Source organism: Grampus griseus (assembly GCF_964374135.1).
Source record: "Grampus griseus genome assembly, chromosome: 17".
NCBI lineage: Eukaryota > Metazoa > Chordata > Mammalia > Artiodactyla > Delphinidae > Grampus > Grampus griseus.
The window spans coordinates 53,459,847-53,487,135 of record NC_139011.1 but is presented as its reverse complement, the minus strand read 5'-3'; the positions used below and the strand labels follow the sequence as shown (position 1 = coordinate 53,487,135).

Genomic DNA, 27,289 nt, shown 5'->3' with positions numbered 1-27,289 from the left:
CAGAAGGAGCTACAGGCTCACTGTGGGGTATTTAGGTCAGGTCTAAAGAAGAATAGTTCAAATTGATCCTTATTTAGTGGTCCCTGAACAATGCAGTGGTTACCCAAAGAGGGACTCCCTGGGACTTGCAATTGCCACATTATGCAGCTGCGATGTGGATGGCAAGAGAAAATGAAAGATATTTTAACAGCCACTCTTAAGTCTTTTATGGAAGGCTCATGCCAATTAAGAAGCTCTTTGCATTAGTTTGTCTCTAAGTAACACTGCACAATTCAATTTGAAAGTTCACATAGACCTAACTCAAACCCTTACACGGCTGGAACAGTAATTATAATCCTGGCAGGTCACACAGTTTATTTTTCATTGGGAGCCCAGAACACCCACACGAGGACAGAAATTCAAGGCTCTGCAGTCAGTTCCGTCGTCCGTCTAGGGCAGCAAGCCTACCAAGCATCCCTGCAGGGTCAAAAGGGCAACAGAATTTCAGGGCCGAGGATCAATAACCAGGCTTGGGTCCCTCACTCCCCAAGCCACAGGCCCGCAGAGGGTGAGCGTTAGGGGAAGGGGGCAGCAAGAATGGACGGGTGGGGATCGGCTCCTCTTTAAGAGGGACCTCTAGGCTCCAAGTAGCTGCGTTGATCTGGGGCCGGTTACTTAGTTTTTAAGCCTCATTCCCTTGTTTCCTAACTATTGGGAACTTATAGTGTCTTCCTCAAAAGACTGTTGTGAGGATCTAAAGGGAAAATGCGGGTAAACGTCTTGGCTAAGACCCTGGCCTGTGGTAAGTCCTTAATAAATAGCAGCAGAATTCTTTTTGTGGCTCTTATCATTGTCATTATTGTGCTGTATTGTCTTTGCAGTCGCCGCCACCACGACCATCCCCGCCCTCCTCACTTCTCCAGCCGGTTCCTCACCTCCCAGCCGGGCGGCTCCCGGCCTGGGTGGCTCATTCATTCCCTGGAGGGCCCGCTGGGCAACACTTGCCTCTCTAGGATGACCGATTCTCAGAAGGCAGGAAAGCCCCTCTGGAAGCCCTTCTCTCTTTCTTTCCCTCCTCCCTCTCCATCTCCCCGCCTTCGTATCAAGCACTATGTCTTTCCCGAGTTCAAACAGTGAGAGGACTCGCACCACAGGACTCAGCCCCGCTCCGAGCGCCCCCCCATTCGCAGCACCTTCGTCCTCCCTTCTCGGGCGCCTTCCCTGCCCGCCACTGCCCCCTGGCGGACGAGGCCGAGAGCGCCCTGGCCCCGGGGTTCAAGGGCCCTCCCGGTCCTCCGCGGCCCCCGCCCTAAGCTGGGCCCCCGCCAGCCCCATGCAAGCTCGCTCGCCCGGCCCGCTCCCTCCTTCTGCTCGCTGCCCCGCCACTTCTTCTTCTGCTTGCCACCCCGAGGGACCATGGCGAGGTTCAGCTGGGGATACGGCGAGCACAATGGTGAGCGCCTTCTGCGGATGGGAGGGGTGAGGGAGGGGGCTCTGCGCCGGGGACGGCCGAGGGGGACCGCCCGCTTCCCGGAGTCCGCCGACCGCACTCTGCCAATCCACACTTGGCGAGAAACTTTTCGGTTTGTCTTTTGAATGAGCAGCGCTCCCCGGAGCCACACGCAGGAAGCGGAGGGAAGGCATAGTCCTGCGTGGACAGGGAAAGCGTCTCGGAGGCTGTTGATAGTGGGGGTGAGTTGACGTGCGTTAGCCCTGTCACGATACCCCAGACCCCGAAATCTTCAGATATGTCCCCTCGCTTTCATTTGAAAAGCCGAAAACTTTCTCTAGTAGTAACTACTTATCAATCAAAGGCACCGAGTTTAGAAATCTGAGGACATATTTCAATGAATCGAGGACCAGTTTGCTTTCAGTCTTCTAAGCTCATTATCTCTACGGGGAAACAAATCATGGAAAATATTTGAAAATATACTTAAGAAATTTTAATGACTTGAATTGCAACATTGAAGATTTACGTTGCCTTCTTGTCAATCAATGTACCGCAACTTTCTTAATAGCTACCTGTTAGCTATAAAATATTTCCACAGCAACTTGCAGTTGGTTGACTGGTACTGCTGGTTTTACCAAGATTTTAGGTTCTTTCTTAGAAATGAAGTTATATTTTAAGCTACGTCTGCAGTCTGCATGCTTTCTCCTTCCCCTTCTACACATCCTTTCAGAGACTGAGGAATTAACAAAGGATCATTGACATTGTAACACGTTGGTAAAAATGTGTTTATTGATGGAACCAACAGGAATAATAAGATGTATACTTTTCTTCTTGTATATCTTAAATTATCAAAAGTAAACCATTTTTCTTGTTTTTGTATTAAACTGAACTGATGATTTTCAAATAACCATTACTTGAAATGTTTGCAAAGTGACACCACGAAAGCCTTACAGTGAATCACTGTCAAAATTAGGTCTGAGAATAATGATAGTAATAATAATAATACTTTCTTGGATTAACATGAATATTATTCAGCAGTACGGTATAGTTAATTTTATAGAAAGCTTACTTTCACAAAGAAACAGAAAAGTTTCATTTCTAATTGTAGTCTTTTTGAGGCTATGACTAACTTGCCAGTTAAAAAATGGCAGCAGGTGAAAGTTAGAGTTTTAATAATGAAAGGTATAATTTAGGTGGATTTCTCTTTGAGACTGCAATTATAATCTTACATTTTGCTAATTTTCAATTTATGTTTGGGGAAAAAACCTACAAAACAAATTTCTTTTAATTTCCCTCTCTGCTGGAATAATTTCTGTTATTGTTATTTAATAGTCACTGGGTGTTAACAGTGCCCTCACTATGATTAGGAAGGAGAAGCGTATTTTCAATCAATGAGTATTGATTACTCTTTAATATGTTTGAAAATATTGGCTCCAATGAAGTGCATCTGAAATTTTAAAAATCCATCTTAGAAATATGTGAAGGAGGTTAAGAGGTACAAACTTCCAATTACAAAATAAATGAATCACGAAGATGAAATGTACAGCGTGGGGAATAAAGTTATGTAAACTTTTTACCTAAAGTAAAAAGTTATGTAATGTCTTTGTATTGTGACAGATGGTAAGTAGACTTATCATGGTGATCATTTTGAATTGTATAAAAATATTGAATCACTGTGTTGTGCACTAGGTACTAACATAGGTAAATTATGCTTCAAAAACAAACAAACAAACCTAGAGAAGAAGAGATCAGGTTTATGATTACCAGAGTGGGTGGGAAGGGGGAATTGGATGAAAGTGGTCAAAAGGTACACACTTCCAGTTATAAAATAAATAAGTACTAGGGATTTAATGCACAACATGCTACATATAATAAACACGGCTGTATGTTATATATATAAGTTGTCAAGAGAGTAAATCCTAAGAGTTCTCATCACAGGGAAAAAATATTTTTTCTATTTCTTTGATTTTGTATCTATATGAGATGACTGATGTTAACTAAACTTATTGTGGTAATCATATCATGGGGTATGTAAGTCACATCATTATGCTGTACACCTGAAACTTACATAGTGCTGTATATCAATTATATCTCAATAAAATTGGAGAAAACCAAGAAAAAAATGAAAATTTGAAAACATAAAAAAAAAATTCATCTTAGAAAAGCCATTAACAAGGAGTGATTTTGTATTTCGGCTAAGAATTGTAGGACCATTCCCTGCTTTTAGATTCAATAGCTTTCTGAGGACCACACCTTTAAGTAGATCAACTTTGGCAAAATCCTATTGGAAATGTGTTGTATCCTGACTGGGCAAGTTTTGTTGCTTGCCAGTTTAGACTGGCAAGAGCAGTGAATGAGCAGACAAAAGGAAACTTTAGCTGGGAATAGTAGCAGTGATAAAATGGAACATCAAGAAGTGAGGCATTGGAAGTGGTTACCTTCACAAACAGCTTACAACTTCTTCCACAAACCTTTGACAGTTTTATTAGTTTAGTTTAGGAAATGTGACAATCACTGAAAACTACCTATCTCTATGGATATTCAGAAAGTTCCTGAATCAATGGAAGAACTTCTGTATATCTCTATAACTATGTTTAAATGGGTTTAACGTTGCACGTAAAAGGCAAGGGAAAGGAACCTACCATTATGGTTAATAGATAATATTGACTAACGCAAAGTGCTATTATTTTTATCTTATTTTGTCTTGCCTCTGCTTTTAAAAATAGTTCTGGTTATAAAGGACTGGAAATAGGAGCATAAAGGAATTAAGAGGAGAAAGATGCTCTTTCCTGATTGGAAAAAAGTTAATATGACATATGTGTTGCATACTTGAAATCTGATTCTCATTAGGTTAACTCATACTTGTGGGCAGTGAAATAGAACATTTTTTTCACATGAAAAAAGGACGAGATTGTATACAAAAAGAGTGTTAGAAAGGTAAATGAAAGTACTTAGTAAATAAGGAAATGCAATGCCTTTTCTGTAATAAGATGTAACGAAGGACTTTTGATGTTCAATTTGCTTTCAAGTCCAAAGTGTATGATTCATAAGAGAACAATTTCTAAGTTATGTGTGTGGTTATGTATTCCTGCTATGACTTTTTTGTACCTGAAGCATATGTAAAGGAAAGAATTTATGCTTTCTCTTTTGCAAAGAAGAAGAGTAATAAGGAGCGTTAGATTTAGAGATTGAAGCTGTTGATAATTATGATATATTTGCATTTCTTGAAATTTCATTCTAAATCTTATCTTTAAAAAATATTTGTTGTTGTTAGTAACAAATGCTTAATTCATCGTCATGCTGTGTCATCTTAGTTAGTACTTCACTTTTAGAGAAAGCAAGTTAGTTGGTTAGTGGAGTAGGGAAAAGCTTAGTCAGCAGCCATGCTCTACAGACCTGGTGGAGGTGGTGTAAATTACAGGCAGAGTAGAGGAGGAAATAAGAACCTCTAACCTGTAAAGTCTGTAGACTGGCTTGGAGCTTACTTGAAGCTGCAACCTGGCTGTTGATTTTGAGAGGCAGAACTTGAATGAGTCTCCCAGAGAAGTGAGAGTATACAAGGGAATTGTCAGTTTATTGCTTCACCTCAATTTATCAAACATGTGTTCGATTTGGGAACTTGATGCGATTTTGACTTTGTGAATGAGGACCAGGATGCCAATTGTACCTTGTATTGGAATTCATGTAATATTGGCAAAACAACCCTGGAAGGACCTTCTGAAACACAGAAAGAGAGAAATAAATTGTTACCTGACTCTACTGCAGAAAACCAACAATATTACATTTCCTGACATGGTGCAGTCATTTTATATGTGAAAAATTTACATATTTCCTTAGTTTGCCTGTTGCACATTCACAGGAAATTGAGCTGAGAACTGGGTGACATGTGAAGATACAGTGAGTGATAGAAGTGGGGAGAGCATTTTAAAGAACTACACCCTTTTTTGCTACACAGCTTTCTCAGCTCTGTTAGTTCTTTCAGCCCATAAACCTGACCTGTGGAGCTCTCACAGATCATTCTTGGAGCTGAGACTGAATCTCATTGTTTTCAATGATGAATTGTAGTGTTGCTTTTAGTTCAGTAGAAGGCATTTGTGAAGTACTTTTAACATGCTCTTTTGTCTACAAAGGTGAGTTTAATTCTGAAGATGAATTAAGGCAAACCAGGAAGTTTCCATACCTATAATAAAAGCAGTTGGTCTTGTAAAACAAAACAATTAGATGTTAAAGTGCTGAGGGTAAAGATCGTATTTTATTAATCTTTGTATTTTCTTCAATGTCAAGTACAGTGCATTGCACTCAACAAGTATTTGTTGAATGAAATAACTTATTCAGTCCTTTTCTTTTGGTCCTATATGTTAAAGGTCCTATTCATTGGAATGAATTTTTCCCTATTGCTGATGGAGATCAACAATCTCCAATTGAGATTAAAACCAAAGAAGTGAAATATGATTCTTCCCTCCGACCTCTTAGTATCAAGTACGACACAAGCTCAGCTAAAATCATCAGTAATAGTGGCCATTCCTTCAATGTTGACTTTGATGACACAGAGGACAAATCAGGTTGGCTTTTCTTTTTTTTCTTGGTTGGGGTGAGGAGCTTGGTTGATTGGATGGCACATTCTTATCTTTCATATTTGAACTACCTATGCACTGTGTGTCCCTTATTAGTACTTTGCTAGAACTTAGAGTAAAAGTTTTGTTTGATTAGTTCATGGAATAATGTCTTTCACACGGTGAATAAATAATAGACCAACCAAAAAAAAAAACAACTAGTTTATTTGTTAATTTAAAAACTGAGTGAAGTAGAAAAGAGCATTTCCTTTTAAAATGAACATTTAATCCTTATTCAAGTATACCTCCTGCCCAAAGAATAGATGATATCAAGTTTAAAAGTAAGATTAAAGAGAAGATCAGAGAGAATCATATTTTGGAACACTTTTTAAGGCTTCCGACAAATTATTTTTATCTTAAGTCTACTATTAGGATAATGCTGTATTTACTCTATTAATGAAAAATAAATTTTAAAAATCCTTAATTGGAAGAAAGTCTTCACTTATTCATTAAGCTCAGATTTAGTTTAGTAATAATATCTTGTGTTTATGTAGTGCTATATTGTTAGCAAAAATTATAAGCCCATTACATTTCTTCCTCATATTTGTTAAATTCATATATGTGATTCGCTTTCATCAGAGCAATTTAAAAGATGCATAAGGAAAGATGAACACATGGTACTTTTCAACTTTTGGGTGGGTGGAGAAGTAACCTCACTTTTTACATATATTAAATTGTCTTTCCTTCAGACCCTCAGTTTTATGAATCTGTATTAATAGATATGGTTGATGTGATAGTACATTATAAAAGTAGTCCGAAGTTTCTAAGTACAAAGTTTATACCACCCATAATGGTAGTTTGATACTGTTTATGATCTCTCAAACAAAAAACTGAGGCTATCCTTTCCTACTTTTAGAATAAGAAATGATTAGATTGTACTTCATCTAAAACTTTCTCATAAAAAACCTTAGTCATAAAAAATTCTTACTTTAATTTGCTCAGTGATGATCCTGGTCTTCTCTCTCTCTCCCTCTCTTTCCCTCTCTCTTCCTCTCTTTCCCTCTCTCTTCCTCTCATTTTCCCTGTACTTTGGGTTAATCAGTGGAATTAGTTTGTCTGTGTTTCCAGATTTGACGCTGTGTCCGTGATGGGTAGTGTGTGCCCTCTCCCATAAGCAAAGGTCTCATTTCTATCTAGATCACAATGAAATTACCAGGGTTAATTGAAAATATCCATAAAGTACTTAGTATTCCTCTGAGACAGAAGCTACATATATATAGGTCATGAGTCTCATTCTTCTGTCTCAAGATAAATGAAGAGAATGTTTCATGGTAATTTGGGGGATTAAATTAATTAAAACATAGAAACCACCATGGCTAAAATAAATTGTTGCTGGTTTTTCTTTTTCTTTGGTACAAACTATAAAAAACACAAAGATACTTCTGTAACAAGCCATTTTAACTTGAGTAAAACAGTCTCCATTTTATAAAGAAGCCATTCTTACCGAGGTTAACTCTCAATCCCACCAGTCAAGAGACCACAGGTGTGAAACCTTCCTCATGGTCCTGGCAGGGCTTCTCTGGCTGGGCAGCTGCACAACCAGTGGTTAAGCTGTGGGGAGCCACTCCTCAAAATTTTAATAGTCCTTTAAAAAGCGACAGGTAGATGTGAAATTCACACAGGAAAAAATTCTTTAGAGATAACTCTCCAATTGGCTGTAGCAGACAAGGGTGTTCTCCCCCTAGCTTCTGGTTTTTCGGAACACAGACAAGGTCCCCCCTCCCTAGGAATCACACCTGACTGGCCCCGTCACCCCTCCTGTGGCATCCCAGGCCTGTCCTCTTACAGAACTTCCCACATTGCATTGTGACTGCCAGTTGGTTCTTTCCACTCAGCTAAAGGCTCCCTGTGAGCAACAGCTGTGTCTTACTCATTTACCTAGCCTGGTGCCTGGCACACAGAGGGTACTCAATAAACGTATGTTTCAGTTAAAAGCATTTTTTTGGTATGACGTTTCTTGGAGGATATGGACAACACCATGGTATGGCATTAGGGTACAGAATGCATTAGTATATGTAGGTGAAGTCCCGATAGAATTACAAACCACCAGAAATCAATTAATATTTACCGTTTGACACCTAAATAGTTTGAACATTGGTGGATTATTCATAGTTTGAACATGTAATTTTTAAAGGCTGTGGTACTAATTTTTAAGTTTTAATAAATGAAATAGTTCCTGACATATAGTAAATACTCAATAACTACTAATAACTAGTAATAAAAATAATAATAAATAATAATGGTCTGTGTCTCTTCTGTGGATAAGATATGTTGTGCTGAAATTTTAAAAAGATGTCAAAAGGAAGGAAGATGCTTTCTTGCTAAGAAAGGCCTACTAAGAATGCTAGTAACTTGATGGATTCAGTGACTGTTCTTTAATTTTCATCTCTAAAAATTGTCAATTTCTCAGTTATAATCCTGTTATCTAGTTCTAGGTAACTGCCTGAAGTTAAACAAATGTACAAGATCTTAAATTATATATTAAAAAAGAAAAAAACAGAAAAAGATGGGGAGTAAGCATACCTTAGTTGTGTGATCCATGCCCCGCCCCGCCCTGAGCCAAGATATACAGGAAACTAAATTGGCAATCTGTGACAATGATGTATTATAAAACTTTATTATAATTATGTTTCCTTCTATAAGTTTCTTGAGGATAAGGATGGCCTTGCTCATTGTGTACTTAGTATTGAACACAGTTGCTGGCCCATTATAAGCTCTAAAGAATTGTTGAATGAATGAGTGATCAGAGAGTAACTTGGAGTGCACATGCTCAGAGCAAAGGAAGCCAGAAGCCAGACTAATGAAGACTGTCCTGGCTCTGAAAAGAATTCAAGCCCCAGTAGCTAGGACCATTCCTATCTTCATTCTCTCTCTCTCTCTCTCTCTCTCACTATAATCCTGGCAGATCTGTGCTCTTTGTTCTTTTCCTAGATTCCAAGCAAAATATAGATGTGCTGTTCATTTAGTTTTACTTCAGAGAACTCTTTACCATACAGTGATCAGTCCATGACTTTTATTAGATTCACAAGTCCTAAGGCTATGCGCTTTAGTGATGCTCAGGTCACTTCAGTAGCATCCTTACAAACTGAAGTTTGTGGGGGAGTGTTTCTACAGGTGAGGTCTCTTTCTTACTTTATGTTAGTAACATTTATTGATCCGGGAACTGTCCTAGGCATTGGGTATACAAGAGAATGAGATCAATTCTGCCTTAAAGGAGTGTGTATCCTAGTGAGATAGACAGTAAATGCATGAACAGACAAGTGTTTTGCTTTCTAAATGAATTTTTTTCTGATTTTGTTTTGCCAGCCTTGCTTATCATTTTAGGCAGCTAACTACGTGTAATTTCAGAAAGTGAGTAGAGTAAGCAAATTACTAACAATTAAAAAAAAAGTTAAGTTCAATAGAGTAATGCATATGTTCCTAGTTGGTCTTTGCAGCATATAGCAAATGACAGATATCCTTTTACTAAGTTATTAAAATTTTCTCAGACTTTAAAATTAACTCTGGTTTCTTGATCTCTGTAGATCTCTTATATGAAAGTTTTATTTGGAATAGACTTTTTTTAAAATCTTAATGGAGGGATACGTGAAGTATTTTTTATATATATATATATATATAATGCTAAGTGTGATTTTGGAGAAATAATTACTAGTTTTCAAACATAAGATGGAAACAATATATATTTATTCATCTAGGTTGGAAAGTAAGATGAAGAATTTGACTCTTTAAAACACTAAATCATCCTCATTAAAAAATAATTTTTGTCACCATTATTCATTTTATATCATAGTTTAGCTGTTTAGTTGTTTTATTATAGACCATCTCAACGTTGGCGATTCACCTTGGTATTTTGACTCATTTTTTCCCACTCTGTGTTTCTTTGGTAGAGCACTGCTCCAGGAGAATGGTCTTCATGGTTAGACATTTGATCATAGTCCCAGGTTGGATATTTTAGTTAAAACACTCCAAGTCCAGATATGTAAAGAGTAAGGCAATCTCTGTTGCTTAACTAAGCAGAGCTGTGCTAATCTGGCTTTAAACCCTGGATTCAGAGCAGGCTTTCCAGAGATCAACCAGTACTCTTGGATGTTTCCCTAATAATGTGTGTGTTTCTTGGTATCACTTTCTTTCTCCTGAGCCAGCTTGTTTGCATCTTCTCCCAAAGTCAATTCCACATTGATCACTCAAGCTCTCTAAGCTGCTTTTTATCTGTGAAGGAATGACTTCAAGGTTCAGCTCAGGTCTTATTACGCAATAGCGAGGGGAAAAGAGACCCTAGAGCTGTTGATTTCTTTTTGTTTGGAATGCCACTGCATCCATGCTATATGGAGTCAGGGAAATGAGCCTTTTAAATTAATTTATCTGTGAATCATCTTTGAAACTGTTTGTTTAAATACAAATCAAATATTTTATTCATTCCTTCATCAAATATTTATTGTGCATCTCCTCTGTGATGGTTACTATGCTAGGTGATGGGATGGGTACAACAGAGACCCGAGCAGATGGTCTCTGCCCTCGTGAACATTGTTCCGTGGGAGAAGAAACAGTACAATTTTCTGTTTGTGACAGAGTGACAGAAGAGCAAGCCCTAGAGTCTGGTGTAAGTGGTTCTCCCTTCTCTTTTATTTTTCAGAGGGTTCTGAACATAGCTATCTTTATTTATTGTAAAGAAATCTGGATGCAAATGAATCTAAAGGAAGCCCCAACCATTCAACCTTACAAAAGATTTTATTATATACACTCCCATTTTTTTTTCCTTAGGCAGTTTCAGGAATTGTAGAAGTTAAAGAACATCCAGTCCAATCTCTTAATTAAACAAACAATCACAAATATAGACAAGAAAGCTGAAGCCCATAGAGGCTTAAATGAGTTTTGAAAGGTGGCATAGTTTAGTAGCCAAGCTGGGACTATTCCCACATCTGCTGATTCCAACTACTATACCAACTCTTAATTACTGATGTTCAACTTCAGCCGAGTCAAACCAAGTAAGGGAGAAATGAATTCAGTTGTACTCGTCAATACAGATGGCAGTCTGGATCATTCTTTCTCCTACAGTATAGCTCAAAGAGGAGTGTGCCTTAGTCAAATGTATTATCTTGTCTTTTTTGTTGTTGTTGTTTGTAGAAAACTGCATGTGATACCTCTTAACATCTTTTGCTTCTTATATAAGGTGCATCATTCTTGACAAATTTTGAGATATATATATATATATATATATATATATATATATATATATATATATCTTCTGAAGAGGAGGGTAATTTAAATCAAACTATTGTTTAAGGCTGCACCATACCAATCCATCACTTAATCCTGTTGGAATGTCAATGAGAGATTAGCAGTGCTTTTGATGTAATCAGCATGCGATGCTTCCACATCTTCACATATCCTTTAAAACATGCTCAATAAAGATTAATTGGGAGGAGACAGTTTAGGACTATGTTTTCTACTAAAAAGCTTTTCTGTGTACTTAATATATGATTCTATTCCCACGGTTTTAGAGATCATATGTGTTGAGGCAAAGTACTAAAATATACTCTGCCAAAGTGACAAAGATTTGATGGATTATTTTAAAAGTGTTAATTTTGTCCTGTATTTCATGTTTCCCCAAGAAGATAGAATTCGAGTATAAAAGACATGCTTACTTTGCCAGTTTTTGTAGTAATCATAACAGCAATAAAATAGTAATAATAGCTAACGTGTCCAGCATGCTGACTTTCTGCCAGGCAGTGATAAGTACTTTGTGTTCAATTTTTCTTCTGTTTTTACAACAGTATCAGGAGGAGGTAACATTACTCTCTGGAGGTTATAGACAGGAGAGCTGAGGTTTCAAAGTTAAAGGATTTGTGCAAGATGACACAGTTAGTAAATAAGGTGTGAGCCCCAGGACTCCTAACGCTGAAGCCTGTTCTCTGACCATATTGCTAGGCTGCTCTACCGTGTTCAAGATGGAGCTCTTAGCACATCACATTTTTATTTAGAGAGACTGACATTCTCCATTAAACAGAGCAATTCTTTACCTCTACAAACTCCCAGTTTCTGCTACTTTTAACCAGTGTGTCTGTTTTGATTTACAAGATATTCCATAAAAACCTGTATTGTGGACTCTTTAACCTTTTAAAATGTTTGTTTTTACTCCTCATATATTTAAAAGTTGTATTCCTGTCAGCCATCTGAATGACATTTATAAAAAATTCCTTGAAGGACATGGAGATGTTGAGTGATCCAGGGAGATGCTGTGGGTTGTGACAGGATGTGTAATTTTTTTTTTCTTGCTGACAATTTAAAATGTATTGATGTTTAGTTCTGCGTGGGGGTCCTCTCACCGGAAGCTACAGGTTACGACAGTTTCACCTTCACTGGGGGTCCACCGATGATCACGGCTCTGAACACGTGGTGGACGGCGTGAGATATGCCGCAGAGGTGAGCCATCAGACTTGTATTCATCATTCAGAGTTTTTCTATGTGATGGGATTTTGGGGACACAGAAGACAACTCTCCTTATGCCAGATTAGGTATCTCAGTGGCTGAAATCACTCTATTCTGTCAGCATGAGAGTTTATCAACATGAGAGCCACACGTTTGGCCCTTCTGAGTCTTAGAGATTAAGGTTTTTGTGCCATTTTAGAAATGAATAAACTGGAGACTTAGAGAGACTATGTAACTTATCCAGCTAGAAGCAGTTGAGATGGCTTGAAACCCAGGTCTGTCCAATACCAATTACAAACTCTGTTGTATTTCCTGAAAAACCAGTGAGAAGGGAGAGAAAGAAACATTTGGTTTAGGCCCAACTGTGTACACATTTGGTCCAGACACAAATATATACTAAGATCACGTAAAGTCCATATAATAGAGTTAATAGTAAGTGGCCAAGTTCCTCGTAGGGAAAAAAAGTAAAGTCACAAACCCTCCTAAACTCTACATTACCTCTACAACCCCAGGTATTAAAATGGAGTCTCTGTTAATTATTCAGGTCGTTGGTAAAGCAGAATAGGATGAAGTGTTCATTGACTTGTTTTTTTTCCATTGGGGAGTGAACTTCTTTTCCTTATAATCATATTCATTAATAATATTCTACTTTTTCTAATCCTCTGGTTAAAGGACAAAGCATAATATACTTCAAGCTTTAAAACAGTTAAATATTGGGCTTCCCTGGCGCAGTGGTTGAGAGTCTGCCTGCCGATGCAAGGGATATGGTGTGGAGCGGCTGGGCCGTGAGCCATGGCCGTGAGCCATGGCCGCTGAGCCTGCGCGTCCGGAGCCTGTGCTCCGCAACGGGAGAGGCCACAACAGTGACAGGCCCGCATACCGCCAAAAAAAAAAACAAAACAAAAAAAACCAGTTAAATATTGCTAACACCCAGCTTTATCATGAGATGAAAGTGAATTATTGTGTGACTCAACCAAAGCTACTTATGTGAAAATATATAATGTGGCTTGTGAGTCGCCTAGGCAAGACAGAGCAAATGTTACCAGGCAAGTACAGTTTTTCTTCATTTTTCTTGTGATTACTGACCTGTGGAGTTGAGACACTCTTTTATAGCCCTGCTGTTCAGAGAGATTCAGCAAACAGACTTCTTTCCAGTTTTATTTTTCTGTTGACTTATACATCTGCTCTCTGAGACTATCAACCAAAACGTCCTTTTTGCCTACTAAAACACTTTTGCTTGAGGCCAAGTGCTTAGGGTATGGGACCTGCTCTTTCCTTGGGGTGGAGGAATAAAATCTACATCCAAAGTGGACAAAAGATGCCAAGAATGTACAAAGCAGAACTCCTGAATCTGTACAGTGTCTCAGTTTATATCACCTACTGAATAGTTTTCATGTTTGCTTTCTAAAGTTTCGTGTTCTAAATTTGACATGTTCTAACTTTCAAAAGCTTTGTGCAGATTAAGAGCTGGCTTTGGATCACTGAACTGTAATTTTCCTAAGCCGCTTAGGAAAATTGGTCACATTGCTTTATGTTTACACCTTCTAACTTCATAAACTTCAAAGTATACTCTCAGAGAGGTTGACTCTGAGTTGGCAAGTGGTTTCCTGGAAAGGGCCCTCATATATCCTGAAATTAGTCAGAGGTTCAGAGTCCTTACTTGCAGAGCAAGGGCCATCTTTGTAGGTTTTCCTTCTTGAAGAAGATGAAGCTTTGACTGGAATTTCACACTGTTCTTTAATGTATGTTTAAGGCTATTTATTTCATTTGTTCATGCATGCATGCATTCATTCATTCTTTTAAGAATTCATTGAGATCCTATCATGTCCCCCATCTTGGCCCAACTTACTCGTGCTCATCCTGAAGGGAGTGCTGGGAAGGAGGAGGGATGGGTCAGGAAACACTTCTTCATGGAAAAGGCTTTACCCAAACCTGAAGCAGGAGCAGGAGTGAGCCAGGCAAAGGGGAGAGCGCCTGCATAGACTCATGTGTGAGTACTGGAGCTGGGGAAGAGTATAACATATTATCACATATTTGAAGAACAGAATGGCCAGTGTGATTAGAGCACGAAGTAAAAAGGGGAGAGTTGTCAGGGGTAAAGTTGGGAGGCTAGAGGCATCTCATCTTATTAAGGTAAGTCACGTGAGTATTGCGAACTTTATTCTTAGTGCAACAAGAAGCCACTTATTGGCTTTGAATCAGGAAGTGATCATATACGTGTTTTAAAAATATCATTCAAACTATAGTTTGAGAATAAATTGGGTTAAAGCAGGAGTGGATAAAGGGAACCAGTCAGGAGGCTTTCGGGAATTTTCCAGGTAATAGGACATAGTGCAGCTGGAGGGCTGGCTGGCTGGAAGTGCCACTTCAGTGGGGTGATTGGTGATTACTTGGGGTTGAGGGTGAGGGAGGTAAGGAGTCAGAGTTTCTGGCTTGAGATAGGAATGTAACTGGAAGAAGAGGAAGTCTGGGTCAGACCTCAGGGTTGGTGGGTGTTCAAGGTCGACAATAAACAAATAAATAAATTGGATGTGGTAAGTTCTTTGATAGGAACAATACCACATGATCTGGTAGAGTAACTGGGTGCTTAAGAAAGGCCTCTTTGAGATGATCAGTGAATTGAGACTGAATGACCAGAAGAAGCCACTCTGAGGAAATCTAGGGAGATCTTTCTGGTAAGTGGGAACAACAGGTCCAGGTGCTCTCAGGAAGAAATGAGGTTGGCATGTTCTAGAAGACAAAGACATTGGCTTCCAGGATTGGAGTTAATGAGAGAGGAGATATTATTAGCCATGTTCCAGAGAGGCCTGCAGGGGCCATACCAAGTTGGTATTTGGGGGGCTTGGTGAGCAGTTTGGCGTTTATCTTCATGTAGCAGGACAAAGACAATGGAGGGTTTCGAGCAGGGCAATGGCATGTTCTGCTTTATATTTTATAAAATATAGCTAGCTGCTCCGTGGCTAAGAGTTTGGGCAAACATTGAAGAAGCAGGGAGACAAACTAGAAGGCTATGAACGTGTTCACATGAGCGATGATGGTGATTTGTACTATGGGGTGGTGGAGATGAAGAGAGCTAGACGAATCCATATGTTTGGGGGGTAAAATCCATGGGATTTGCCAAGGAGAAGGATGTCAATATTGAAGGAAGGAAAAAGAGGAATCTAGAAGCACTCTTAAGATTTTGGCTTGAGCAACCATGAGAATGGTTGTGCTATTTGCTGAGATGGGAAAGTCTAGGGAGGAGCAGGCTGCAGACAGGAATGAACTGTTTGGACATGTTAAGTTGGAGAGACAACTATAGATATTCTAGTCTCGTGTTCAAATAGGCTACTGGATACAAACCTGGAGTTTAAAGAAAAGGTCAGGGTGGGAGATGGAGGTATTTGGGAGTCATTTGCGTTGGGTTTCAGGTTCAAAAGGATCCCTTTGTGCTTGGCTATCATAAGTGATTCCTAGGGGTTGTTTAGTTTTTCCAGCTACTTTTGTACCTAACTTCAGGACTATCATCAAGTTGTGTCCTCTTAAAAAATAAAAATATGGGGCTTCCCTGGTGGCGCAGTGGTTGAGAGTCCGCCTGCCGATGCAGGGGACACGGTTCGTGTCCCGGTCCGGGAAGATCCTACATGCCGCGGAGCGGCTGGGCCCATGAGCCATGGCCGCTAAGCCTGCGCGTCCGGAGCCTGTGCTCCGCTACGTGAGAGGCCACAACAGTGAGAGGCCCGCGTACCACAAAAAGAAAACAAAACAAAAACAAACACAAAAAAACCCCACCCACATTTAAAGCTGTAACCTATAAAAATTTAATTTGGAGCCTAATCTAATGATTTGTGACATTACAGATATTAAAGTAATCTAAATCATGAAAGACTTTATCCCGAGAGTCACCTATCTACAAAAAGTAGGCTAATAGTTCACTGCATATTTGGAACTTTATCTGATTACAATTTATGCCAAATACATAATGAGTGTATTAAATATGTAGTTGATAGTAAAATTACAATTTCGACATTAATGAGCACATTATATGAAGCAATAGTATGCAATTTAAAAATATTAAAGTTGAAAAATACTATTATTTAGAAATTGCTTTCCAATAGGGAAGAATCTTATTTCCCTTTTGTTTTTTCTTTTTTTTTTTTTGCAGTACGCGGGCCTCTCACTGCCGTGGCCTCTCCCGTTGCGGAGCACGGGCTCCGGACCCGCAGGCTCAGTGGCCATGGCTCACGGGCCCAGCTGCTCCGCGGCATGTGGGATCTTCCCGGACCGGGGCACGAACCCGTGTCCCCTGCATCAGCAGGCGGACTCCCAACCACTGCGCCACCAGGGAAGCCCTTATTTCCATTTTTGCAGTGGCTACTATAACTTCTTGTCATTCAGTTCAAATCACTGTGGCTGTCACTGTTAGAAAATGTGAGTTTGTTGTTTGTTTGAGTTTTAGTTCAAATACAAATGCTAATAAAGCTGATATCAGTGGCTCTGAAGATACTGCTGCCAGTTAAGCAAAGTGTGTGGCAGAGAGAAGGACTTGTTTAAAAAAACAAAACATTTTTCTTGCTTTAGTCTCCTATAATATTTCAAACAATTGTTGTTTTTAACCAGTGGAAGGATATACAGATAGATTCATGTCTCTTTAGTTACACATTCATTTTCTAATCCGTTGGAGTTGTGAACATAAAGAGGGCATTTCACATCTTTCTATCTCTTTGGTGTCATCTCTTACAAAGTGAACTATGTTGGCAAGGAGCCACTTAAAACAACTTCAGCATACTTTCCTACCTCTCCCTTACAGTGGAACATCATCTGTCTCATGTGAGCCACATGAATTTTGTTTCGTCATCCAATGTTTTCAGGCTTTGTGCCTCTCCCAGCTATCTGACATCAACATAGACCATGGCACCAGAAGAATCTGCTTCTGTATTTTCCATCTAGATATGCCACAGTCTTCCTTGATTGTTTGTTAATGGTGCACTATTTTATAGTTTTATAGTTCCCAGTTTATGGTAACTCTTATTTATCTAGAAAGCCTCCCATATTAGTTGCCTGTGAGATGTGAAGTTATATTTAAAGGAAGGGGTAAAAATATTCATTTGAATATACTACATTCTCTCTGTTACAGCCAGAAAGGTGATTTGTGCATGAAACCCTTCATAAATAAGTGTTTCCTCCCCGAGGTGCCAAAAGGACTCATTTGAAAGAGATCTTATCTGAAGTCCATCCTTCCTGGAGGGTCCTTGGACAACATGGCTGAGTCATGATCTTGGCCAAGTCATTTGGGTGCCTGCATTGCCCTCTGGATTCTATCTCAGTTTGTCCTTCCCTTAACCAGGAATGAAGACCCTCTAAGAGTGGTCTTCTGCCTTACTGTCATTCTACAACCCTTCACGCTTGTTTGTGAGTCTGGAATACTGCATTGTTTACTATTGTAGGACATTTAGGACACCTTTGGAAGTTGTGAAGTGGTAGAAGCCTGTTTTCTAGAGTTCCAACTCCTTGTCCAACTCCAACTCCTTGTCTCTTCCTTCTTCCCCCCCCCATCAGTAGCACCAGTTGCCTCTCATTTTCTTCCTCAGATGCCTCTGTTTACAAGACCCTGAAGCCTCTTTTTCCCTCTTAAAACTTGCTCTCAACAGAGGATCTGAACATATTCTTAGAAGTTAGAAAATGTGTAAATACCGCTAAAAATAATTACCCCTAAGGAGAATTTGCATTTTCAAGCCATAAAGAGTCTTAAACTGCAGTGATGAACATCTGACTGGCAGTTTCAGGAACAACTGGCGCTGTTCTCAGCAGCAGGATTGTCCCCAAATACCTACTGTGTGGAGTTTGACTTCTCCACTTGCCTATGACCCTGCGCTCGTGCGTTGGACTCAGCCGCCAGCTGGGGTCTAATTGAAGGCTGCACAGTTGCAGTCCCATCTGTGGACATGGGGGAGCCCTGAGTCACTTGGGAGCAATTGTTGGAGATTGTTAGGGCTAGAGAGGCTTGACAGGATGCTCCAGAGCCTTCTAGTGATGTGGACTTCAGCACAGTACACCACAGACCAAAGTGACATGGTCCTTCACCTGTGTACTTTCGTTTTTAGACAAAAGTAAAGAGGAGGATTCTGGACATTATACATATAAGTGCACAACACCAGAAGATCTATATAAATGTTTTATTTGTATTTATGTTTTTAAGGGTGTTTAAAAAAAAACATTTGAATTATGTTGCGTTCCTCCCTTTCAGCTCCACGTTGTTCACTGGAATTCAGACAAATACCCCAGCTTTGTTGAGGCAGCTCATGAGCCAGATGGACTAGCTGTCTTGGGCGTATTTTTACAGGTGAGAATCACTAATTTCATTTTGAATAACTAGTCAGCCATGTTGGATAAAGAGTTTCAATCATGGGGTAGACGGTCTACCATTTTTTAATAGTAAACTAGTTCTAGGTTTAATGTTTTCCCTTTGAAGTGAATTTTAACGTTTTGTATATTATTTTATGGTTCATCTAAGGGCCCAGAACTACCCTAGGAACATTGTCTTATGAAACGTCTCATTGTCCATTGATCATTTTTTTGTGAATAGCAAACGCAGATGCAGCAACAATAGTAGCAGAAGTAACAACTGGGATCTTGAGAAGAAAATCTTTATAATAGGCTCTTCCTGACTGCTCAATATTTGGAGATACAGGATAGGGTAAAATTCAAGTTCCTCATTCTTTTTTTTTTTTGGCGGTACAAAGGCCTCTCACTGTTGTGGCCTCTCCCGTTGCGGAGCACAGGCTCCGGATGCACAAGCTCAGCGGCCATGGCTCACGGGCCCAGCCGCTCCGTGGCATGTGGGATCTTCCCGGACTGGGGCACGAACCTGTGTCCCCTGCATCGGCAGGCAGACTCTCAACCACTGCACCACCAGGGAAGCCCAAGTTCCTGATTCTTGAAGCACTAGTTTGACCACAATAGTATTTTGTCCCAAACACACTGACCATTTTAAAAGATTCTGTTGTAGTTTCCTTTGTCTGATATCCACAGGAGGTATCACTGTCATAATACCTGTGGGTGGGCTGTGCTGCTCAACTCCCACTGCGACCACATTCCTTAGGGTGTGCACTTTTGATATGCCCCTGACTCTGCGTGATGTTGATGTTGTAAATCATTGCACTGGGACAGGGGGAAGCATGGGGCAGAGCAGAGACTGGCATGCATAGCAGCAGCTCCTTTTTTTCGGTCCTCAAGTCTGGTGGTGGCCGTGAGATCCAAGTGGGGCAAGGCATTATACTTGAATCCCAAGGACTTAAAACCTTCAGAGAGATTCAGGACACCCCAAATAAATGAAAAGAAGTATATATATTTTTCTGAAGGATTCTCCTCATGATGATACATTCCGTTGATTCAGGACCTCAAGTCATTTTAAGCTGAAAGTGGGAGATGTTTTCCTCTAATGTTTTGATTGTCACCCATAGTTGGTTTGGATCTAGGGTCTGAAAGTCACATCTGGTTTAATAGTGCAGGTGTTATGTAAGAGTTTCCTAAGCAAAGTTTCTCTAGAGAGAATCTGTACCCTGAACATTCATAAAGCTGACAAATAAGAAGCTGTTACTGCTAGTTTTGGAATCGAAGTTATAGTTCAGCCAAGGAGCCCTGTAATATTATCTTGTTGTTTTGATTTTTCTGGCGTGATAAGGCTGGCAGGTGAAAGAGAGCCTCACTATAGAACAATCACTGTTTGTTTGTTCTGGGCTGGCTTAGGTTTTTTTTTTTTTTTTAAAAAAAAGAATTTAAAAATAGTGACTGAAATGGAGTGATGCAGACCTGATGTGCTACAGTAACCATTTCTTCTGAAATGTTGTGTTTTCAGATTGGTGAGCATAATCCCCAACTTCAAAAGATTACCGATATTTTGGATTCCATTAAAGAAAAGGTAAAATTAATTTCTATTTACTAGTGACTAATATATTCCTTGGTTTCTCCTGAATTCTCTTATCTTCTTTTAAAAATTTAGACTTTGACATAGCATATGCTGCTGGCTTGGAAGCAGGTTTGGAACATACTTGACCAATAGAACAGAAGTAGTTTATTACCACTTATCTCTTGAAAATTATGAAGGGGTCTTAAGTTATCTAAAACAATCACTAATGCATCTATTTTTGCATAATTAGTTTCTTTTGTTGGAGTTTTGCAGCGTAAGCCTTTAGTGGCAACACATTTTAAAGACCACTTACATTAAAAAGTAAATCTTGAGCTTCTTAAATAAATCTAGGTGATGCGCTACTTCATCTTAAATTTTTAGATTAAGGCAGATTCTTTTTTTTTAAGATATGAAAAGCAGATACTAAATAATTCCATGAATTACAGAATTCCAGTGAAATAATATTTCAATGGATGTATGTTTTTTTGAGGTCTGTGTAAAGCTTTCCCATTGTAATTTGTGGGAATTCTCTTTTCTTCCTCAGGGTAAACAAACTCGATTCACAAATTTTGACCCATTATCTCTGCTTCCTCCACGCTGGGATTATTGGACATATCCTGGTTCCCTTACAGTCCCACCTCTTCTAGAGAGCGTCACATGGATCGTTTTAAAACAACCTATAAACATCAGCTCTCAACAGGTATATCGCTTTTTCCACATTGATCCTGATTCACTAGAGGAAACTGGGCTTAATCTTGTGTGTGTGTGTGTGTGTGTTTTCAAACCCTGCCCTCATTTCTGCTGTTGTGAAGCCTGAAATTAAGGCTTTACCTTTCTCTTCATTAGTCAGATGGGTGGTTGGACCAGATGAGATTTATGTCCCTTTCTTATTTGACCTTCTATGATTAGATGATTTCTTTCCCATTTCCTAGAAATGCAATGTGCAAACAGGCACGGGTGGAAGTGAAGTGCCACTTTAAGGGCTATACTTGTTTGTTTTTATTTTCTTTTGTGTGGTCTGAGATATTAACAGTCTGGGATACAAATGGGAAAATCAGGAGAGAAACTTATCTCAAAAGGTGATAGTCTCCTTTTTGACCTCAGTCCCTGGACCTGCCTCCCCTACAGATCTCACATTTAGAAAGGGAACGGTGAGAACAGCCTTGGGCATAGCACCCTAAGAAATGTGTGTACTTGTTAAATTTAAGAAGTCCATCTGATCTTTTGGCTTTTATCTGACAAAACTGTGTGAAGCTGCCTGAGGGGCTTTAAGCATTTGCTAAGAGGCTGTGGGTGGCTGCCTGTACTCTTCTTGTGAGGACATTTCCTCACTGGTTCTTCTGATAAATGCTTATAGAGCCCCCATAGTCAGTCGGTCAGTCAGTCTTGGAATGTCTTTGATGACTCTGGCCAGAGCTGTGAACCCACCCTGTGACTGACGAATCTGCCAGGTGGATGCTCTGTGCTCTGGGATGCTGTACCTAACGGGTTTTGTTTTGTTTTCTGTTTCAAATTATATGCTGCGAAATCTTAGTAAGAACACAACCTAGTAATTTTTGCATCTAATAAAGTACTCCTGTCCTGGGCTGGCCCGCCTGCCTAGTGGTTTATATCTTTCGTCCAATCAAAGACTAGAGCTGTTTCACCTTTACGAAGGTCATATCAGGTAACTTTTCCCCTTGGGGTGTCGAACACATCCAACTTCTGTCGACCTTGTCTTTAGAATGAAAGCCAAATAATAATCTGGGGCATACGTATTAAAACACTTTATAAAAGTCTGGGTAGAAATCCAGAGCTTGACTGACACGGAAATTCCTGTGAATTTTTTCCATCATAAATAAGGTGAGTTGCATCATGAGAAAAATGACCTGTCACAGATTCAGTGGCTTTATTAATGGGGTTCATTTTCCTCCCCTTCACGTGCTAAACTGTTTACTTTTACATTCTTTTATTAAATTTGAATAGGTTAATAGTGAGAGTTAATACATTATAACATCAAGTTAGTAATATTAAGGGAATCATGTTTTCCCTTATATTTCAAGAATTTCTTTATTCCTTAAAGCTGGTTGGAAAATAAGTTTTTTCAATCCACCTGTGATTTGGAAAACAATATATATCAAAATATATATTTAGTTACTTAAAATACATAAAGTTAACCGAATCAAAAATAACCCCCTGCAAGTTTAGGAATGACTGACTGCCTAGCTGTGAATTCACTACTGTATCTTATTTGAAGCTCAATTCATTAATGTTAATTATTAATGTGGTTTTTATGCAGTTAGAGTTTATTAAATAATAGCTGTATTTTAGAGCTTTAGTGTGAGTGGTAATTCACTTTGAGGCATTCACTTAAATCTACTGTAGCAGGAACACTTTCAGACATTTTATTTTTAACCAGATTGAAATGATTATCTGAGTAATAATCCCAATTATTATGATGATTATAATATCTTAATAATCCAAATTATCATGATGATTATAATATCGTAATAATCCAAATTATTATGGTGATTTTAAGATTTAAAGAATGAAGCAAAAGATATTTTAAGAGTCAAATCCCATTTGAACCATGAGAAGAACATCAGAAAATGCCCAGTTGAGAGACATTCTCAATATACCTGATCAGTAGTCCTCAAAACTGTCAAGGTCATCAAAAACAAGGTAAGTCTGAGAAATTGTCATAATCACGAAATGCTCAAGGAGACAAGACAACTAAATATGATGCCATTTCCTGATAGGATCCTGGAACAGAAAAAGATGTTAGGTAAAAACAAAGGAAATCTGAATAAAAGATGGACTTCAGTTAATGATAACATATTGGTTACGACTTGTGAAAAATGTACCATACTAATGCAAGATGTTAATAATGGGAAACTTTTGTGTGCGTCCTTAAAAGTGAATGAAAAAAAATAAAAGGGGAAACTGAGTGTGGGGTATCCGAGAACTAATTATTCTATTTTTGCAAGAATTCTGTAAATTCAAAACTGTTCTAAAATAGAAAGCATATTTTAAAAATCCAAAGCATGAAAGGGTTGATAAAATTATTTAGTTGCTTAACTCTTTTATATAAAGTAAAATGAAAATGTCTTTTGTGTATACCATTGATTTAAGGATTACTTTTCAAAAGATAATTTTTAATCTCAATTTTAGCAGCTCTTTATTTTAGAAACCACTGGAAAATAGTATTTTTTATTTATTTTTCAATTCCACCGTATAATGTCATTATCTGTGAAGATTAAATCCTCTTTTTAGTAAGTTGGTGCCAATTTTTTTCTAGGTTTTTTTCCTGCTGCTATTTCTTGCCAAGTCATTGTTTGACCTAAAGGGCAAATCAGATGGTTTTCGTTTTCTTTTTCTTGATCCAAGTCCATTTTTCTCCCCAAAGAAAAAGAGTCATTTACGGGAATGCTTGATTTAACGGCCAGGCCAGTAAACAGATACACTGTTTTTTGCTACTTCTGATAACAGATCTGTCATTCTTTGGAAGGCTGACTTCTCTTGCCAAGTCTCTTTGGTTTATGCCAGATTATCTATAGTGGCTTACTGACCTGCTGAAATTTGATGTGCAGAATACTTGGCTTTAATTCTGTACTCCTTTTTAAAGAAATTTTTTTTCTTTTTTTGTTTATTACGATATTTGCATACAATAAAATTCATGAATTTTAGTGTGCAGCTGATGATTTTGGTTATTGTAACAACCACTACAATCAAGACATAGAGTGGATCCCTTGGCTGAAAAAGTTTCCTTGTGCCCCTCTGTACTCCATCTTCTTCCTTGTCCGTGGCCCCAGGCAACCACTGAGATGTTGTCACTAGAATGTTATTTTAAAATTTTATTTAAATGGAATCGTATAGTACATAAACACTCCTGCTCCTCCTTCAGGTTTGGAGTTAAAGGCCTTTTCCAAGAGGGAGCATTCAAAACAATCTGACAGAGTATTTTCTCTCAGTCTGTGGTTTGCCTCTCATTTTTTTCACTATATCTTTTTTTTTCGCGGTACGCGGGCCTCTCACTGTTGTGGCCTCTCCTGTTGCAGAGCACAGGCTCCGGACGCGCAGGCTCAGCAGCCATGGCTCACGGGCCCAGCCGCTCCGTGGCATGTGGGGTCTTCCCGGACGGGGGCACGAAGCCGTGTCCCCCGCATTGGCAGGCAGACTCTCAACCACTGTGCCACCAGGGAAGCCCTTCACTATATCTTTTGAAGAGCAAAAGTTAAAAAGTTCTTAATCTAGATGAAGGTCATTTTATCAATTTATCTTTTATCGTTTGTGCTTTTGGTTTCCTGATAAGAAATCTTTGCCTAACTGTATACAACAAAATACTTTTTCCTACGTTAAGTAATAGTTTTAGCTTTTACATTTAAGTGTTCTATTATTTATGAGTTAATTTTTATGTGTGTTGTGTCCCATTTTCTTTCCTTCCGATATTCTTTTTTTTTATTTGAAGTACAGTTGACTTACAATATTATATCAGTTTCAGGTATACAACATAGTGATTTATTATTTTTATTGATTATACTCTACATAAAGTTATCACAGAATATTGGCTATATTCCTCTGTGCTGTACATTACATCCTTATAACTTCTTTATTTTATACCTGGTAGTCTGTACCTCTAATACCCTTCCCCTATATTGCCCTTCTCCAAGCCGTCTCCCTTCCGGTAACCACTATTTTGTTCTCTTATCTTGAGTCTGTTTCTGTTTTGTTATATTTGTTCATTTGTTTTATTTTGTAGATTACACACATAAGTGAAAACATATGGTATTTGTCTTTCTCTGACTTATTTTACTAAGCTAATACCCTCCAGGTCTATTCATGTTGTTGCAAATGGCAAAATTTCATTCTTTTTTTCTGGCCAAGTAATATTCCATCACACACACACACACACACACACACACACACACACACACACACACACACACCCCACCCCACATCTTTTTTATCCATTCATCTGTTGATGACACTTAGGTTGCTTTCATATATGATATTCTAATTATGCAAACATTTGACCTTTTAATAACATCTAACAGGTTCCTTCCAAGGTTCTATTAGTTTGAAATCTTTTAAAAAATCTCTGTTCTTCACTGTGGATAATTTCTATTGATCTATATTCAAGTTCATTTGCTCTTTCTCTGTCATGTCAGTTTGTTAATTTTATCCAGTGAATTTTTGTTTTAGAAATTATATTTTTTAGATCTAAAATTTATACTTGATTCTTTTTTATTATTTCTATTTCTCTGCTGAGACTTCCCATTACTCTGTTGAAATTTCTCACGCACTAAAAAGTATGCTGTTTAACTTCATATAACCCACAGGTAGTTGAAGTAGCCACTTTAGAATCCTTGTAATTTCCAAATTTGGGTAATCTTGAGTCTCACTTTGTTGATTTTTCTTTATTTAAGAATGTATTCCATTTTCTTGAGTCTTTGTATATTGAGTAATTTTCTATTGCATTCTAGATGTTACGAACATTAAATTGTGGAGATTCTGGATCTGTTATTTTTCTCTGATGAGTACTGTTTCCTTTGTGTTGGCAGGTAATTTTCTTGGCTGGGCTTGAGTTGCAGATTTTCCTTCTTGCGCAGTAGCTTCAGTCTCAGTACATGTGTAGTTCTTGGGTATGAGTTTGGGGATCCTCTCTGTTGCTCTTTCCTTGCAAGACAGGTATGCCCCATAGCAGCTCTATGCACCTTGCAGACTCCACCCTGTCCAAGTGAAAAACTGGAGAGACAGGAACTCACTTGAGGGCTCCCATATCTCCAAGTGAGCATGAAGTCCCCATCTATATCCCTCTACTTCTGTTCACTCTTTAGTACCTGCAGCTAGTTGTTTTTTTGTATTGTGTCTGGGTTTCACAATTGTCTTTTTCTACAGGAAGGTTGTCTGCAGAGTCTTAGTCCAGTATATCTGGAATCGAAACTCTAATGTCCTTTTTTAATAGTAAAATTTTTTATTTTGTAATTAATGATAATTAACAATCTAGGAAAATTTCCCTAACTTCTGCATCTTCAGACTATGTGTGAATTGAGGAAAGAATTCATTCACTTGAATATTAATTTTGACTTACTATATAAAACTATCTAATTATCTTTGAAATTAAAGTTTTAAATTTTAGAAGACAGTATAAGGTCAATTCTAGAATTGTTTAATAATTGCCAATTTTTGCAAGGCATGATGCAAGAGGTATAAACAAGTGTTAAAAAGGCCCTTGTCCTCCCGTAGTTTATAATCTAACAGAGGGGATAAAATAAATGCATAAAAAACTGTAACACAGTGGCTTTGCTTGGTACTGTAAGAGAATATAAGGTGTAAGGCAATTTCAGAAGGGGAGAGACTAGTTTTCAGTGGAGAAATCAGGAAGAGACTTCATGAAAGAGCTTACATTTGGGTTGCTTCAAAAAGTGGGGACAGGTTGGGAGTATAAAGGAAAGGGGTATTTCAAGAAAGAATAGCATAAATAAAGGCAAAAAAGAGAAGTGCAAAAAATATGTGGGCAACTTTGTACCTGTGGTTGTCAAAATTGAGAGTATGCAAGAATCACCTGATGAAGCTTACCAAAATGTGGAGCCTTGTTAGAAACTCTGATTCAGAAGTCTGAGGGGGGGGGGCGGTCCAGGAATCTCAAGTTTTAAGAATCACCTCAAAATCTTTTCATTCAGATGCTCTTGGACACCCCTTCACAAAAGTGACCTAGAGTGGGACTTGTGTGTGGAATAATAGAAAATAATCTAGAAGGATTAGTTGGAATTGGGTGGTCAAGAGGCTTGGAAGCCGTGCTAACAATTTTGTTTTGGAGCCTTAATAGGGTTTGAAATGTTATATATTTTAGAGAAATATTTTGAAATGTTTACACCTGAAATGATATGATATTTGGAATGTGCTTCAAAATAATACAGTTTGGGCAGGATTCGCAGATGGAGAGAGAGA

General features: G+C 38.6%; 1 protein-coding gene across 1 annotated transcript in view; it reads left to right on the top strand.

Annotated features, from left to right (window-relative positions):
* Positions 1-1,395: 1,395 nt before the first annotated feature.
* CA13 (carbonic anhydrase 13) overlaps positions 1,396-27,289 on the top strand; it is a gene marked incomplete at both ends in the record, with an annotated part of 28,876 nt that continues 2,982 nt past the window's right edge. Inside the window, 6 exons of the mRNA XM_082674889.1 lie at positions 1,396-1,432; positions 5,794-5,991; positions 12,347-12,465; positions 18,698-18,793; positions 20,309-20,371; positions 20,904-21,059. Coding sequence (XP_082531015.1) covers positions 1,396-1,432; positions 5,794-5,991; positions 12,347-12,465; positions 18,698-18,793; positions 20,309-20,371; positions 20,904-21,059 — 669 coding nt within the window. The remainder of the gene's footprint in view (positions 1,433-5,793; positions 5,992-12,346; positions 12,466-18,697; positions 18,794-20,308; positions 20,372-20,903; positions 21,060-27,289) is intronic.